General features: G+C 34.6%; 1 protein-coding gene across 5 annotated transcripts in view; it reads right to left on the bottom strand.

Moving 5' to 3' along the window:
- Nucleotides 1-18,018, bottom strand: part of DPP10 (dipeptidyl peptidase like 10) — a 621,333-nt gene that overhangs the window by 43,663 nt on the left and 559,652 nt on the right. For all 5 annotated transcript variants that reach the window (XM_039328209.1, XM_039328210.1, XM_039328207.1 and 2 more), the window contains exons 9-11: nucleotides 17,008-17,162; nucleotides 14,894-14,991; nucleotides 2,843-2,966 (exon numbers count right to left, since the gene is read on the bottom strand). In XM_039328209.1, coding sequence (XP_039184143.1) covers nucleotides 2,843-2,966; nucleotides 14,894-14,991; nucleotides 17,008-17,162 — 377 coding nt within the window. The remainder of the gene's footprint in view (nucleotides 1-2,842; nucleotides 2,967-14,893; nucleotides 14,992-17,007; nucleotides 17,163-18,018) is intronic.

The following is an 18,018-nucleotide window of genomic DNA, read 5'->3' as shown; positions in this document are numbered from 1 at the left end:
CTGGTCGTCATGATACCTGTCTACCTATAAAAGCCTAAATGGTTTGGTTGTTTGGTATCTATAATACCACCTGCATTGTATAATTTCAAATGACCCCCTAAATTAATGTTATTTTAAGGATGTTAAGTGTCCTTCATTCAGGGTGTGTGGGTTTGAAAGCAAAATACTTCATTCCTATGAAACAGCCTACTCCAGAAAATTTGAATGGTACCCTCTCTACTGCCTTTTAAAAAGACAGTGAAAACAGAACTATTTGGAAGGATATTCAATATGCATTGTTACTAAAAAAAAAGACCCCTAAGGGTTATGATTGTTGTACTCCTGTTATAATTGAAGATAATGTTTTAACATATTTTTTATGGGAGTATCACTGGAATTGGGGGCTTGCAAACATACAAATACCTCTGAAAATAGAAATCCATATATTGGAGAGCTCCAAGATTTCTGAAAGCATAATTATGAACTATTGCACATACTTAAATTAGCTGCAAAATTGCATACAGCTAAACTCTATTTGACAAAAAATGTACACAAAAGTGTAGGTTGTTCAACAGTATTGTAAGTAGTAATCTCTTTCAAAGTTAATTTCCTGTTTGTTTGTTTGTTTTTTAATTTGAACAGGGGTTTCAACAACATTTTAGGAAGGGGGAATCTGTAACTTCATAAAGGCTGCTAATTTTTTGCTCTTCCTGCAGCTTTTCATGATTCTAGTTTAAACAAGGGGCACTAGAAGAATTAAGAAAAATCATACTTTTTTAATTAAATAATTTATGAAGCTAAAGAAAAAAAATGAATTCTACAAACAAAATGCCAAACAACTATCAGAAAAAACAAACTTTTAAAAAAAATACTGCATAGTATAGTATTTAATGTGTGCCTATATATTTGGATATGTGATGTTGATATAATAGAAGAAAACAAATGATTATCAAGAAATATCCATTTACGATACTTTTGTAATGTAATGCAAATATGTATTATATATTTAACACAGTGTGAAGTTATATAGGAGTATCCCAACTTTTCATGTATTGTTAATGAGGATAAAATGCTTTGTGGGTTTGGTCCCTTTGAATCAGTGTTGATTCCTTGTGATTTCCTGAAGATATCCCTGAAGTTTTCTTGGTAAGATTTTCAGAAATGATTTTTTTACTGTCTTCTTCCTGGGGTTGAGAGAGAATGACTGGCCCAAGGCCACAGCTGGCTTTGTGCCTAAAGTTGGATTAGAACTCACAGTCGGTTTCTAGCATGATGCCTTAGCCACTACACCAAACTGAGTCTCATTAAAACAGTATCCTGTTTTTAGATACAAAACCTAAAAAAAATGAAATCTAAATTATTCAAAACAGGCTCTATAACAAAAGAATTGAAAAAAAGCAAAACTAGAAAAAAGCACACAAAAAAGATTGAAGTTAAAAAGAAACGAAAAGAAAATGCACTCTCAAAAGAACACAGTAAGACTTCTTTCTAGCTAATACAGTGAAAATAATAAAATCATATTGATTCAAATTATGAGAGTCATTTTTTTTCAACTACAAATTAAACTGATCATATTGTCTGATTTTCTACAGGATAATACAAGAGCTGACCTTACTTGGCCAGTGTTTAGAATCTGGTAGAACATCTGTATTATTTACTGATCAACAGAGGCAGGTTAAACAATTTGCTTAGACATAAATTACTAGTTTGCCATTAACTCTGCTGAAAAAGAGCACCTTGCTGTTGACAGTATTATGAGAATCTAGAATCATCTATTGTTATAATACCAGTAATTGCTGCTTCATCTCCTGGATAAGTGCTGCCAAATATCCTACTGAGAATTCAAACTGTTTCCTTACTCTGTTTAGCTTTGTCAAATAAAAAGAAATTTTTGGAACCCAGAATACTTTTGTGGATACCCAGCTGTTCTCCCTATCTGATTTTCTAGCTCATGGAGTTGCAATGAAGAACAACAGTATACACACACACACACACACACACACACACACACACACGCACGCACACACACACACACACATATATTTCTAAAATTTGGATTGCTAGCAAAGAATTAAGGGAGAACTGGAATAGCTATTTCGAACTCTTTAGCTCTTTTCAACCAGACATACCCTTCTGAGATTCGAACCTGGGCTGTCTGCATGTTAGGCAGCTGTATTAACCTCTAGGCCACAGGCTCTGTCTCACTTTTGCCAGCTGTGTTAGGGAGGGAAGAAACAGGGGAGGAGTTATCTAGAATGCTGTATGTTACACCCTGTTGCCCAAATATGGGAGAGAGAAATCTTTTTTTTTTTTTAGAATACAGTATTCTAGATAACTCCTCCCCTGTTTCTTCCCTCCCTAACACAGCTGACAAAAGTGAACAGAGCCTGTGGCCTAGAGGTTAATACAGCTGCCTAACATGCAGACAGCCCAGGTTCGAATCTCAGAAGGGTATGTCTGGTTGAAAAGAGCTAAAGAGTTCGAAATAGCTATTCCAGTTCTCCCTTAATTCTTTGCTAGCAATCCAAATTTTAGAAATGTATATGATGTCACAGTTGTGACTGCTGCCTGTGGATGACTCTAGTTTGAGCTGATACAAGGCAAAAGATTTCTCTCTCCCATATTTGGGCAACAGGGTATAACATACAGCATTCTAGATAGATAGATAGATAGATAGATAGATATTCATGGCAGGTTGTCTGTAAGCACACTAGATCTACAGTGAGGTACTATATATTTAACACAAGATGTGCGTTAATCCACGGAAATGAGCTGAACATAAAATAAATCTCTAAAGTTTGTTCTATACACATAAGAGCCATTATTAAGATGTAAGCTTAAAAATGAACAAGAAGTATCATACCATACTACAGGCACCAGTGGTTGTTTCACACACTGTAAGGATGGATAGATTTTGAGGCCTGTTTAGCCACCTCACCACTGTCTTAGTGTTGCTCACCCACTTGACCATCGTTATATAATATTCTCTGCAACAGAAATAGATGTTAAAATACAGGAGTTACAAGTAGTTCATATCAATTGCTTTAAGATATACAAGACATTGAAAAATTGCTCTAGGCCCATCATTCATATATTTAATATTCAAACATCCTTCAAAATTTACTTTACTTTACTATTCAGAATATATAGAATAACTTCCATGCTGTTTTGATCACAATGGTTTGCCTTATAGTTTATCAGATTAAACAATACACAAACACATGGACTTAACCCTCAAGTCCATAAGCAAAATGCCAACATAGTGCCAGGAAAAACAAGAGATAGAATGGTTTAGTATTTAGGGAATTGGACTGTGGAGTACATGGAAGATGAGGTGACCTTGGGCCGGTCACTTTCTCTTAGCCCAATCAACAGGATTGTCACTGTTGGGTGGAAATTGAAGAATGGAGTATTATCAATGTCACCTTGAGCTTCTAATGAAAGATAGGATGTATGAACATAGCAATACCATACTATTATTCACTTTTTGGCTACATAAGAGAATCTACACATATTTATGGTTCAAGCCAGAGGTCCCCAACCTTTTGGGCACCAGGGACTGATTCCGTGGAGAGAGGTTTTTCCATGGGCCAAATGGTGTGTGGTTTGGTGTGTTGCCTGCGTCTTGCAGATGGGGCTTTGCTTGTTTGTGTGGACCAGTTGCTGGCATGTCACAGCCCGGTACTGGTCTACGGACTGGGGGTTGGGGACCCCTGGTTCAAGCTATTCCTTCTCCCTCTAAAAGTCCTATTAAATTGTCATGCAGAATTAGTTATGTAGGCTAATTTTCATTACCAGCTCTGCTGTCATTTAAACTTAGAAATACTTAAGTTCTTAGTTGAATACATTCAATAAAATTGTTGCCATTCTTAGCGATCCATAAGTATGGGACTCCCTGCACTTATATTTCAACTTACAAGAATATCAATTCACAGCAAAAGGTAAAACATATTTTAGAACAATACACCTGGATTTCTGATGACATTATGACATTTAACAATAATTTTCCCACATCACAACTCAAAATGTTTCCTTATTACTTAATATCTTGAAATAACTTTGTATTTTTCCATTATTTCAATTTGATAGCTACAGTCGTTATTATTTACAGGTAGTCTCAACTTACAATCATTCATTTAGTGATTGCTGCATTGAAAAAAGTGACTTATGACTGGTCACTTAATAAAAAAATTGGGTGCTTGGTAAGTTATGTAGTTATCAGTTGCAGTATCCTAAGGTCATGTAATCACCATCTGTAACCTTTCCAGCTGGCTTCTGACAAGGAAAGTCAATTGGAGAAGTCAGATTTGCTTAACAACTGCATGATTCCCTGATGAACTGCAGTGATTTGCTTAACAACTGTGGCATAAAATGTTGTAAAATGGGATGCAATTCACTTAATCTTCCTTGCTTAGCAGCAGAAATTTTGGACTCCACTGTGGTTGTAAGTGAAGCACTACCTGTATTGTGATACTTTTTTTAAATTTTTTTTTCTTTCTTATTAATTCTGGAGTCTTATCAACCCCCCCCCCAAAAAAAAATCCCTTAAAGTATCATTGACTAATATTTGACACATGCTTAATAAATAAGCAGATACTAAACTTGAAAAAGAAAAGGGATTTGTATTATTATTCTGTAGATATAGATATATTTTATCCTCCAGTTAACCTTAAACAAATTGTATTAGATCAATTTCACGTTTAGACATCACCCTCATACTGTCATTTGGTGCATCCAGTATAACACTTAGTTCAACTGTTTTGTTTATTTGGGCCTGTGTGTGGGAGGAGGAGACTTTTGCCTAAAGTTCAAGTCTCTTGGGACATCAGGTACATGAAAGAGCAAGCAGAGGCACTTTTTCCAATTGTGAGGGGCCACAATTGCCTAGGTATCCTTTCATTGCCTTTCATTGTTACACATCCCTTTTTCACATACGTTTATATACACACAAAGGCTCTTCCCAGTCCTACTTCCTCAGCTGACCAGCGTAGATCAGCTGACGAATACTGGCAGTTTCTATGGTGATACAAATACTTCAAAGTTTCAAAAATAGAAAGTGCATAAGAAGCATCCCTGTAAAAGGACTGCAAAACTGCTGCTTCAGAGGTTTCTCCTGGCTATTCTTGCCTGCACACTCTTTGAAAGCAGCCATTATGAATATGGGAAAAGAAAAGGCTCATTATACAACTCTTTGAAAAAAATTGTATAACACCAATTTTTTTTTTTTTTTGCTTTGTCCTGAGAAACAGTATATTTGCTTGCAGTAGTGGAATAAAGAACAGGATTTATCTCTGAAATCTTGCAAATTGGAAGGGATTGTTTTCTTCTTCTCCTCTTGGTATGAATTGGAGACAGCCTGGGAAAAGGTTAGGACCAGCTTTTACAAGATGATGGATTGAAAGAGGAAAGCCTGTGGGATAGAGTTTTTTCATATTTAGGTCAGAGAACAGGCAGTTTTTGAACACAAGGGCAAGAAGGCTCTTCATGAATAAACAATAATAATAAAAGACTGAATGAATCTTTATTGAAGTAGTCAATTATAGAAAAAAACCTGGGTTAATTTGTTTAAAAGGACCCCCCCCAAAAAAAAACCCTTTGAATCCAACTTTTGATATATGCAGAAAGTGAAACTTAGAAAGTCCCACCAAATTTCCCACTGCAGTCTTGGTACCTGCTTGCTTTATTGCATTTACAGCACATATGTATGCAGCCTTGGCCAAAGCTAAGTGTACTTTGAAGAGTAGCTGAGCAGTCTGTCTCTTCTATAGAAAGTCTGACAGGAATAGTAGATGCTAAAGTTCAAGACAGAGGGGTAAGATGGAGAGGCAGTAGCCATAAATTGCCCGAAAGACATCCCTATTGAGGTATGTGCTGAATGTTATGGGCAAATTTTGCAACCTTTCAATCCTACTGTCCTGCTGATATGAGAGTATTGTTATAATTGATTCACATTTTCCAATAGTTGATTTGATGGAAGATAACACAAAAATAAATGAACTGGAATGTTTAGAACCTGAAAGAGGGTCTTCCAACTGGTTAAAAATTGAAAGTTATAATCCAAGATCATGTGACTAATTCCTTCTACCTAAAAACATGTTCTGGAAAATGTCTTTGAGTTAACGGAAGGCCTTTGCACGGAATACAATAAGCCATTTTGGTACATAAATCTACAAAAATAATTGTATAACCCTGTTGAGGAGGAACATAACAGAATCCATTGAAACAGAATTCCAAGGTCCAGATAGGGAAGGGTGTGGCTGAAGTAAATTGATTGACTGTGCAAGAGTCATCTTGGTCTGTCAACAGATATGGTAGGATGAAACATAGTTCTTGATATCTGTGCTCATTCTTAAGCATCAGAACTCTGAGTGCCCAATGGAAACTTTTAAACACTCCCCTACGTCCAGCAATTTGATTGCCCTGGTAGAGTTGTGGCATCTCTTCCTTGAGGGAAGAAGAACATGGTGTTTATGAAACAACTTACATAAGTCACAGAGGAGATTGTCTATATGTCATATGAATTTTATTGTTGCAAATAGGCTGATCCAACAGATGTACTGCCTATTTCCCTCCCCATAACTTTACAGAAGATCTATACTCAGGGAAGGGGCAAAATTGTTTGGCTTCCAGATTGTGATAGAGAGGGTTGAGCATGGAAGATCATATTCAGATTTTTGTGATAATTTATATGGTGATTTTTTTAGACCCAGCAAATTTACGTGACATTAAATTTGAAATGGAGAAAAATGTGTCCACCTGATCTTGTAAGATATGATGGGTTGTGCTTTCTATAAACATTCCAAATTCTTCAGTTGTATCTGTACTCGATTACTCCCTCCCAAAAACGTCTGTCATATTGGAATATTACTTTGGTAATAAGCAACTCTTTATTGAAAATGCCATGGTTCCTTTCAGCTGGGAAAAGCAATTTATAATAAAATGCATAAAGCAGGAGATCTTCCCACACATTTTTGATGTTGGAAAACGCCTCCTAATGTTGCATCTAATGTGTCTGTTTACACAACAAAAGGATGAGAGGGGACAGGATGTCTGATGACTCAAGAATGTTACTTGAGACAATTTGAACCTCTGTTCCTTTTTTAGCAGTTAACAGTCTTCTGGATCATGCAAAATCATGGAGAACATTTTCTAGAAACTTGCAAAGCCCGTAAAAATAGTGGATATTCTTCAGACTTCTAGATGCTTGCAATAAGAATATGGACTGTACTTTTGCAGGATCCATTTGTATTCCCCCTATAGAGATCTAATAACACAAATAGTCCACTTGGAAATATCAAAAACACATTTCCACCTTCAGTAAAAAATATTATGTTTGAGGAGTCTCTATAAGTCATTAACACAAATCTTGTGTAAAAATGGAAACATCAGTATGCCATCCAAATACAGCACCACGTATTTGACTAAAGATTTCATTGATGAATCTGGAGAGACAGCAGGACAATTATTCAATCAAAATAGCACCATGGTGAATTCCAATTTGCCGTGCTTGGTACCAAAGGCAGTTAAAATTCATGGCCCTCTTTCAAACTGTAAGTGCCTTTCAAATCAATGAAAAGATGTGCTTTCTGAAGGCTGTTCAGCTGATCTGAAATAAGAGGTAGCGGGTAGCGGTTTCTAATGGTCACAGAGTTCAGAAATCCACATCATGAATAGTCTTCAAGAAATTATCTTTCTTGGATACAAAAGACTTAAGTACAGATGCTGAAGATGTACAAGGGGAAATGAGTCCCTTCTTCAAATTGTTATCCAGAAGCTCTTGTAAGGTGGTCAGTTCTTGAATAGACATAGGATAGTGTCTCTTAGTTGGAATCTGGGCTCCTAACTTCAAGTTAATTATGTAGTTACATGCTTGATAAGGAGGCATGGTAATTGTGACTTCCAATGAGAATTTACGATGAACTAGTTGTTTCGAAAGGAGCAGAGTTGGCATTGTGATGAGATCAGTGGCCAGATGGTGATTTCTGGCTAGACAAATCTCTTTGAATAAAGGAGATATTCTGAGATATTCCGCTTGCACTCTGGACAATTGCTAATGAGTAAATTGTAGAAAATGAGGTTTATGCAGTTGGCTGATGAGCTGAGTGGCTGGAAGTTAAGACATTTCCACCAAGCTTATAGGCACAATGTAGCTTGTATGGACAGACATAAAGTTCTGCTGAGCCTCATTTCTTAATCACTTTTGGAAATTGCTTTTTAACTGCTTTTCAACTATTAGGAACAAGCCTTATAACATGTACCAGGTGAATTTCCTTTAGTTCCTAGTGAAAGAAGTTTCAAAAATAAGTTTAAGAACATAAAAAAACCCCTCTCTTTTTTAGAATAAACAGCAAAATATGATTAAAGTCATGGATTTAGGAGAGTTACAAGATTAAGGGTTTAAAAGAATTTAAAATAAGATTTTGAAATTAATAAGAATCCTTCCTATTGTCCTGCTTCTGGTTTCAATTACTGACTCAAACGCTGCTGCTATATCTCTCACTCTACTGAAGGCCAGGAGATAATAGCATGCAAAAACCAAAACAAAGTCTCAGATGCTTGCCTGAATGAATTGCTTTCAGATAGGAGCACACAGAAGAATAGTGTCCAGAATCAGTCCAAAATTCCAAAAAGCCAAGTCAATGTTGCCAGCCAATCCAAAAGTTAGAGGTTTAAGGTTTCTTACATGAGCAGGGACATTAGGGCTGGAGATCAGACAGTTGCTTCCATGAGGGATCATTGATCAGAGCTGTCTCTTAAGTCAAGCTGCATCCAGCTGTCTTTAATCAAAAGATTTACTGCCTTGCTTGGCAGGAAGCCTAAAAGAATGATGTTGCTCTGCTCTTCACTCTACTCACCAAATATAGGGGCTGGGAGGCCTGATGTCATCAAAATCACCTGATTCTTCCACCTGTTCCTGGGTTTGATGAGCCTCAATGTCTCCTAAGGCTGATACTCTACAGGTTCTGTTGGAGCCTCTTCTTCAACATCTGAGTTGTCTGAGTCTTGGATCATGACACTCGAGGGAAAATGCTGTTGTTTTGAATTCTTAAAAGAAAAAACGATAGGATGGGAATTTGAATGCTGGACACTAGAGGGAACCAGAAGGAACTAAATATTACAGTTAAAAGAGAAAAATGCTTAAATTTGACTTGCTAACATAGAACGGAGCAAATACTTTAACACTGGAGATATTGGAGGATATTTGTAAGCAATGGATCCAGAAATTAATCTTAAAAGTGTATGCCATTATAGATTTTTCCCACCTACAAATGTAGGACCTACTTTTTATTTTTATTTTTACAGATCAACCCAGTGATCATCCATTGGTACAGCAGGAATTCACCCACCGGCTCAATGCCCAAGACTGACAACATGGGCTGAAATAGAGCAATGAGCCCAAAATCATCCAGCCACCTTTCATGCTACAGGTAGACTGTCCTTAAAAGATATTTTGGAATAGGACATGTTTTTAAAGTGGATTTAAAAATAGCAAGTTGTTAAGACTAATAGGGAAAAATATGTTAAGCTTGATATACAAGTGAAACTAGCTGATATCTTAATAATTAAAAGGGTTATATAAATGGCAAACCAAAAGAGCAATGGATAGCTATATTATTTTAAGTTACAAAAATGATCTGTTTAATTCTGAAGAATTCTGTGAAAAGGGACAAAGAAAAAAATGAAAGGAAAACAAACTCTAGGACATTATTTGACGTGGTCAAAGATCAAGATTGTTAAAAATAAAAGGAAGAAGCATACACTGGGTTTATCTGATCAAAGTTAAAATAGCTATGTTGTTATTTCTGGTAATTGTTACAGTAATAGACTTTTACTGACCAGGACTGAATCATGAGATTTCAAGGATCTGTTTATAGATAAGAATCGAGACATGGGAGGAAAACATTGGGTTTTTTTTTTTAAGATAAAGTGTTAAAATTGTTGATACTGATTTTGACAAATGGGGAAACCACTTCTTTATATATTTCTTTTCTTTTTGTTGTCTGTATTTCTTTTTTATATATTTTTCTTTCTAAATTATTTTTTCTGTTCTTCTGCACTTTATTTTTTTTTGCAATTTTTTTAACTGTAATATTTAGTAAAATTATTATAATAAAAAAGAGAGATTAATTCCTTCTTTCCCCCAAACATCACCAACTCTATGCCCTTTTCTGGTAAGGAAGAGAATTACCATAGCTGTTCTGCAAAGAAGAAGGCAAGAATAAAAACTTTGCAAATCACGCTGCTCACACTTTTGATAGGCCCTTGCTGCCAGTGGATATCTGGATCGTTATTTTGAGCCCAATCAATGGGGCATGTAAATAGGTTGTGATAAAATGGAAGGTAAATAATTCTGTAGGATCATTTATTATCAGTTGTAAAAGTATTTGTACATTGCAGATAAAAGCAGGTCAATTGTTTCCAAAATAAACATTTCTCTGTGTCAGCAGTTTAAACTATAGTATTATCTTATCTCTGACATTGGCCATACACCTGAATCTAGAAGAATGGAGAGCTGAATTTTTAAGTCTGAGAGTGTACGAACTGTAACAAGAATAAAATATGCTTCTCTGCTGTTGTTGTCTGAACTCTTCACTGCCTGAGGCTCTCTGTTGAGCTCTTAGGAGGGGAGTCTATGAGGTTCTCCAAGATGATACTCTGGAAAGATTTCAACATTAGCTTGCTACACAACCCACAGTCCCATAGTTGTGGCACTTAATAACTGATTCAGAGATCTGTACTTTAGCAGTGCAAGTCTTGGCTTTTTCTGCTATGGACAGGAAACTGCTCTTATATACTGCTTTTATTTGCACGGATTCTCCAGTGTTGGCATCTAAGGATTCCACAGAGTGGGGATAAGGATGCAGAGAAGTTGTGAAACTTTCCATATTCTTTCCTCGGTGTCTCAACTTTTTCAATCTTCCATCAATATTGTAAGTCATTTGACTGAATTGGGTGGATATAGAAATACATAAATAAATTTTAAAAAAAAACCATTCCACAGAACATTTTGATAGTATGCCTTGCTCTACTTTTCTCTCAGTTAATCAGCAAGTCCTTTTCCAAACTGGTCAATCAGAACAAAATCATTCCATTCCATAGTTCTGTCTTATGATTGAAATCTGGTAGATACTCATGAAATCTGTGATTGCCTGCTTTAGCTTATGAAACTCCTGAATTTTATTTATTTATTAAATTTGTTTGCCACCCGTCTTGTCATGAGGCAATTTGCTGTAACTCTCCTTGCTGAATCATCAAAAGGTCTAATATTTGAATGAAGTTCTGGTAACTGTCCAGCAATGGATCATTGCTCTTAATGAAAGGCACAGCCCAATTGGTTATTCCTCCTTTCTGCAGACTCAAAGAAAAGGCAATATTTAAGCATTGTTCAGGACATTCTGTTGTCCAACCCACTATAAACAATTCACTTCGGTTGTTATAGTCAAAAATTGATCCTGAAATCCCACAGAGTTCTCTGACAAACTTCCAGGAGAATAACATTGATTGGGTGGAAGGTTCTTAAGTCTCTTCTAGCTGAGTGAAATTTTGTTACAATTTCTATGTTAGATGTACCACATCATTGTGCAGGTTTGTTATATGTATATTCATTTGCTGTTGATGCTGCAACAATGTTTTAGCAACTCAGCTTTCAGAAATGGCATGCCTCAAATATCAAATGAGCATTTCATCCAAAGTAAAGATGGTTTCTGTTATAAAATAGTGAGACTTTCAAGCATGTTGTTAGCTTTTCAAAGCTGGCCAAGTCAGGGAACAGACAGGCTGAAGAGTTATCAGAATTTTGTTTTATTGTTATGGGCTATAACATCTTGAAAGCCTACTAGGATATTTCCTTGTCCCCTCTTATACCAAAGAAAATCAGAGTACTGTTTTTTTTCCCTCTTCCTCTCTTCCTTCTCAAGACTAAGTTGATGTTTACCTAACAGTTCTTGCATTCCTCCTTTGTTGTTATTTATCATACTCCTTTATAATACTTTTGTGAATAGCTTCATGTTCTTCTAAAAATTGTGCAATTGCTCTTGAGTATTATCTGGTTAACCAAAATATAATAAATTGTAAAAGTGATTATAGTATGATTTTGTATAAACAAAATTAAAGTACCAGATCTGATACTAACACAAAAAGAATTTCTGTAAATAATAGAAGCTGTTTGTTGGTAGAATGATACCAATGCACAGAATTCATCAGGATAGTAGTTTACAGTAATCTTTATAATTACCTTTGGACATAAAATACTATCATCTTAGCAATCAAGACTTGATCTCAAAAGGATATCAAAGAAACTCCCTTTGTCTTTCATGTTTACATTCAGCAAGTTAGGAGACAATTACTTTGCCAATATTCTCGATTTTGAATTTTTGTGATATTTTATTTAAATCACATAGCAATTTTTCAAGCTTGTCATGATACTTATCCTTGTATGGATTTCTTGGTGAAGTAATATTACATTTTCCATTTCTATTTAGTTGATTACAGTTTGGGAATGGCATTACCAGTTAACATAGAGTTCTTCTGCTGGATGTGTTTGTTTATCAGAACACTGTTTCTACCTGCCCTTGTTTTTATTTTCCTTTAACAACTGACACTGTGTCATCTGAACACAAACAGTAAAAAACATCAAACACATCAGAAATTTATTGTTGCAGACTATGGACTTCTTTCAATGTGTATAAAATAAAGGGTCAACAGACCTCAATTTGTTCTGGAGTGGGTAAAAGAAAGAAAAAAATATAGCCTATGTCTTGGATTTTTAAAATATTTTTCAATATGTTTTTGGTTTATCATGCCCATTTCCAGTTTTCTGTAACTAGGGCATTATACAGTACTTTCATAGGTAAAATTAAAATTGATTTTCCAGGGAGGCACACACTCAGGCTTTGTGATATGACAGCAGAATGATTGCTTAAAACCATTTGCAACTCAAACAGAATGTATCAAATACATGATTTTATTTAGTAAGCTTGCACAAACCCACATTTTTTAAAAAAGAAAAATAGACCTGTTATCTACTTAGATATGTAATATTTGTTGTTTTTGCTTACTGCTTGGAAAATGCACTATTGGATATAATGTATTTTGAATCTGATGATTTAGAACTCACCCTTGTATAATCTACACATTTGCATATATTAAGATCTAATTTTTAAAAAATCAATTTTGTAATAATTTTATTGAAAATAACATATACACATCAAACTAATACAAACTACAAAAACAAAAAGATAAAAATTGAATGTGCAAAAAAGGGGGTAAAAGAAAGAAAGAATCCGTCCTGGTGAATATAAAACAACTTTAATTGCCATCGCTTAAAATACAACCATCTCTTTATCCTGTATCTCACCTCATTCTCTATAAACAAATCTTTAAAATTTTATTCCCCATCCTAATCAGCAAAAGTTCATTCTAGATTCTTTGAAATCCAGAAAATTTCCCCATCTTGTATTTCTTTGATTAAAGCTTTTGCTTTAATTTTTAATTTGAAATTTGGTTTATTTAAAGAAGTGGTCAGTTTTCAGAATCAAGCATTCTTTTAATGAAAAAAGACAGACCACTTTAATTCAGTGATTATAGAGTTTGGACTTTGGATATGATATTTAGAGAAGTTTTCTGAAGTTCTAATCTGTTCCATTCCTTGTTGCAAGCCTAAACATAAAATCTTGTCAAATTTAATCAAATAATGCTGCTTCTCTTTCAGTCTGCATGCACAGAGATATCTCTTCTATGAAAGATTATCTTCTCTTCATATCTCTTTTGTAAACAATGTCAAATGCTTTATAAAAATTTCAATAGATCAGTTCTATAGTAACATTTTCGTTCTATTACCTAAAATCAATCTATAAGATTTTTTTAAAAAATGGATCATTATTAAGGTTTGTTGTATAGTCAGCCAGATGATTAGACTGGATTTGGCACTTTTATCCATCTATCGAGTCCTTCCCAAGCACCTGGGATAGAGAGATATCACTGTTGATGGTGCCCAAGATAGTGTTGCAGGATATAAGGTGTTCCAAATAAATCTTCATTTTGCAACTGACTGATAGGAATTTTGTCAATACTGATAGTGTTCTAGTGGTGCTCCAGATATTTTGGGATTACATCTAAGGTGTCTTATTAGTGATATTATCTTTGCTTTATTTGCTATGTTCTATTTCTAATTTTCAGAACTTTGTATTTTGTGGTTTTCCTCGTTTTTTCTCTCTTTTATTCTGCTGTCTCCAAGTATTGCAACACCTGCTATCCAGATTTTTTTTTATTGTTTTTCTTATTGGCAATTGTTAAGCCTGGCAGTTGCCTGTTTGGAGTCTAATGTCCCATAGCACTTTAACTTATTTATTTTCTATTATCTTGTCTATTTTGTGATTCCACTTGTTCTTGCTTGCAGGCAAATAGATATTTCTTGCAGATATTTCAATGTACCCACGTTATTGTTTGTAGTCAATCAGTATGGACTTCTTGAAACAAGTAATTAGATGGTCCACTGTTTCTTCAGTTTCTTTGTAGAGACAGCATTTGCTATCTGTTGCTGTCTTCTCAATTCAAACTTTGTATGCACTTGTATACAAGGCGTGGTCTTCTGCAGCTAGAATTACCCTCCATCCCCATCTCTTTCTTCAACTTACCTGCTAGTAGCCCTTCGAGAAAATGTTGAATCCTGGTGATTGTCTGGACTGGTTCTTGCAGTTTTCTTGGCAAGATTTTCAGAAGTTGTTTGCCACTGAGTTTTCTGAGGGCTGAGAGAGAATGATTGGCCCAAGGTCACCCGATTGGCTTTATGTCTAAGGCAGAACTAGAATTTGCCATCTCTTTTTATTTTAGTGCCTTAACCACTAAACCAAGCTGGCTCTCTAGAATATAGCTAAAGTATAGTAGGTTACATATCAACTTCAACTTTGCTTACCTTGATTTAAAATTGTCTGGTGGCATGAGTTCCAATGTATGTGTTGGGCCATATAGATTGACAACATACAGCTTTACTATTGGATTCAGTTCACCTGCCTTTAAAAAAAAATAAATACATTTCAATATTGATGAAATATGAATGAAATAATTAAATACAAGTCACACAGATATCTCATTGATATTCCATGACAGAGAACTGATGGCCATGCATTGGCATATACAATAAGACCTACATTCCTACAAACTTATTTTATTTTCCTTTTTTCATTATGAATACAAATAACTGTATAAAATACAAAAAAGGGACAATGCTTTTATAAGGAGTAAAAATAATTATAAAAAGTTCCATATGCACCAGCTTGGTCCAATAGTTGTCATAAATACTACTAAACCTGCCTAGTGAAGTAAAACATTGCAAGACATAAAGTCTTAGTCTATATTATTAGATCATTTGCCTCATAATTAAGGTGAATCTAAAATGAACAGAAAAATTAAATAAAGGTTACAATTTATTAACAAAATAAATCTGCTCACTACATAAATAAATTATACTAGACTTTTATAATTTCTTTATCATAAGTTTAATTAAATCTTAAATTTTATCCTTCGTTCTGTGTTTCTTTTTGTACTGTACAATCTGAAATTGCTAAAGAAAAGTAATATAACAGTTGTAGAAATTAATTCTGCTCCTATCAAAAACATACGAAAAAATATCTCCTGATGTATTACATTTAATTTTACATGCTGTAAAGTCATCTAACAATTTCATATTTTTAAAAATTCAAATGTAATAAAGATAATTATCAAACAGATCCTAGTCCAGAGTAATACATTATTTATTCATTTTCTAAAGTTGCCCACTGACCAAATTACTCTGGCTGGAATGTAAAAAGTTAAAAACATAAAAAATAAGTTAAAAACAACAATAAAAAAGAAACCATGCTGGGGAGGGAAAACAGACAGATTTAACAAGTTTATGCATCATTCATCCTGGCCTAAATCCATGCTAAACTACATGTTCGATTCTAACATTCATAGGTTCTTTAATGTTTTTTTTTAAAGTTTATTTATTTTACTATTCCTGTAGACTGCCACATTCCAGCAAAAGTACTAGAAGTTTATGGTAATATGTTAAAACAATAAGCCAACTGTAAAACCAGTGAATAATCCAACCCCCCAAAGAAACTGCCAGCATTCACTAACTACTTGCATTTGCATGCTTCTGAACTGGCAGGAGCTCACCCTGACATGTGACACTTGGTTCTCAAACCTGGGCTGCCTGCTTTCCAGCTGATAAGCTCCATTTATTATATTCCCATCATGCTGCCCAGGGACTACAAGAAATGAATGGATTTATTAGTAATAATTAATTCCTTGAATTGTGCTGAGAAGCCTTCTAATAACTAATGCAGGGCCTAAAGCACTAATCTTAAGTAATTATGGTGGCTGTTACTTACCAGCAGATTGCTTATTGGGCACCAGCTGCAGTCTACAAAAGCAGTCCCAAATAAAGCTCATTGCAACAATCTATTCTAGAGGTGATGACCGCATACCTAAGATGGTTTTGTGTCCGATATGGTTTTAATTATATTTTGCCAAGTGGTACACATAGCATAGGAAAAGGTAGCTTTACCTGGAGGTAAAGCATTGTTAATATATCTACATCTTACAGTGCTTATTTGACTTGATAGAAGAAATAAACAGCCTGACGTTAGTTGAATCTTAACAAGAGAGAAGAACTGAATTTATTTATTTGTTTATTTAATTTTATTTATTTTATTTAATTATTCATTTATTTCTTAAATTTCTTTGCGACCCATCTCATACAAGTTCCTCAACCTGCTCTCGTGTTGAACAAGTGACAAAAACAAAACAAAACTAGATTAGTTCATTAATTCACAAAAACATTCACATAAGTCTCCTGGGACAGAGATGTCTGTAATTATATCTGAATAACAAAAAAAAAAAAAAATTGCTTAAGTCTTTTATTTTTAGGTAATAGAGTTGTTATCTTCAACTACAATGACTGTTTTCTTCCAGTAATTGTGGGTAAGGGAACAATTAAGTAAAACATACATTATTAATAAAGAAAGTATTACTCAGCTTCCTTACCTTTGGATATGGGTACTGTTTTCCTTTGGGATACAGAGATCCAGTAAACCAAGGAATAAGCATATTTGGTACTAATGAGTCATTTATCATAAGGAACGCCAGCCTCTCTCCATCAGGTGACCACCAGTGAGTAATGTGTGAATGAAGCAGCTCCTCTGGGGAAAAAAAAATATACTTAAACCCATGCAATTAGCATTTTCTATCAGATTTACAAGTAACTATTACCTTTTAGAATTCTGTGGAAGGACATTTGAAACATCAGTTTTATCTAAACATTTTCCTCTTAGAAACATAAAAGAAAAATCAAAGAAACTATAAAGGATGGTGCCTTTTATTTTAAACTAAATGGAATAATTCACTTTTCCCTAAAATTCACACTTCAAAATTATTTAGATGCACTTCTACACTCCACTGAAAAAAGCAGAATAATTTCTAGAATACAAACTAAAAATACGTCCCTTATCTTCCCCATGCAAGTTATTTTTCTTGAGGTAAAAAAAAAAACATGCATAGTCTAGATTTCCATATTTTACATTCATAGTGATAAGTTTTTTAAAATGAGATAATTTTGCAAGAAATAATAATAATAATAATAATAATAATAATAATAATAATAATAATAATAATTAACACCCCAGACTTAACAATTGTCGATAAAAAAGACAAAAAAGTCTGGATAGTGGACGTGGCAGTGCCTGGAGACAGCAGAATAGAAGAGAAAGAACTGGAGAAGATAACAAAATACAAAGACCTACAAATAGAAATAGAAAGACTGTGACAAAAGCAAGCAAGGGTAGTACCAATAGTAATAGGCTCCTTGGGTGCAATCCCAAAACAACTGGAGCACCACTTGAACACCATTGGCATTGACAAATTCGCTATTAGTCAATTGCAAAAGGCGGCCTTACTAGGAACTGCTTCCATCTTGTGACGATATCTGTAATACCATCAAACATCCACATCTGCCTATCCCAGGTCCTTGGTAAGGACTCGATAGGTAGACTAAATGCC

Source organism: Crotalus tigris, unplaced genomic scaffold, assembly GCF_016545835.1.
Source record: "Crotalus tigris isolate CLP2741 ecotype Arizona unplaced genomic scaffold, ASM1654583v1 scf7180000024374.3283719, whole genome shotgun sequence".
In the NCBI taxonomy this organism is placed as follows: domain Eukaryota; kingdom Metazoa; phylum Chordata; class Lepidosauria; order Squamata; family Viperidae; genus Crotalus; species Crotalus tigris.
The sequence above is the reverse complement of the archived record's forward strand: the minus strand, read 5'-3'. Positions and strand labels throughout refer to the sequence as shown.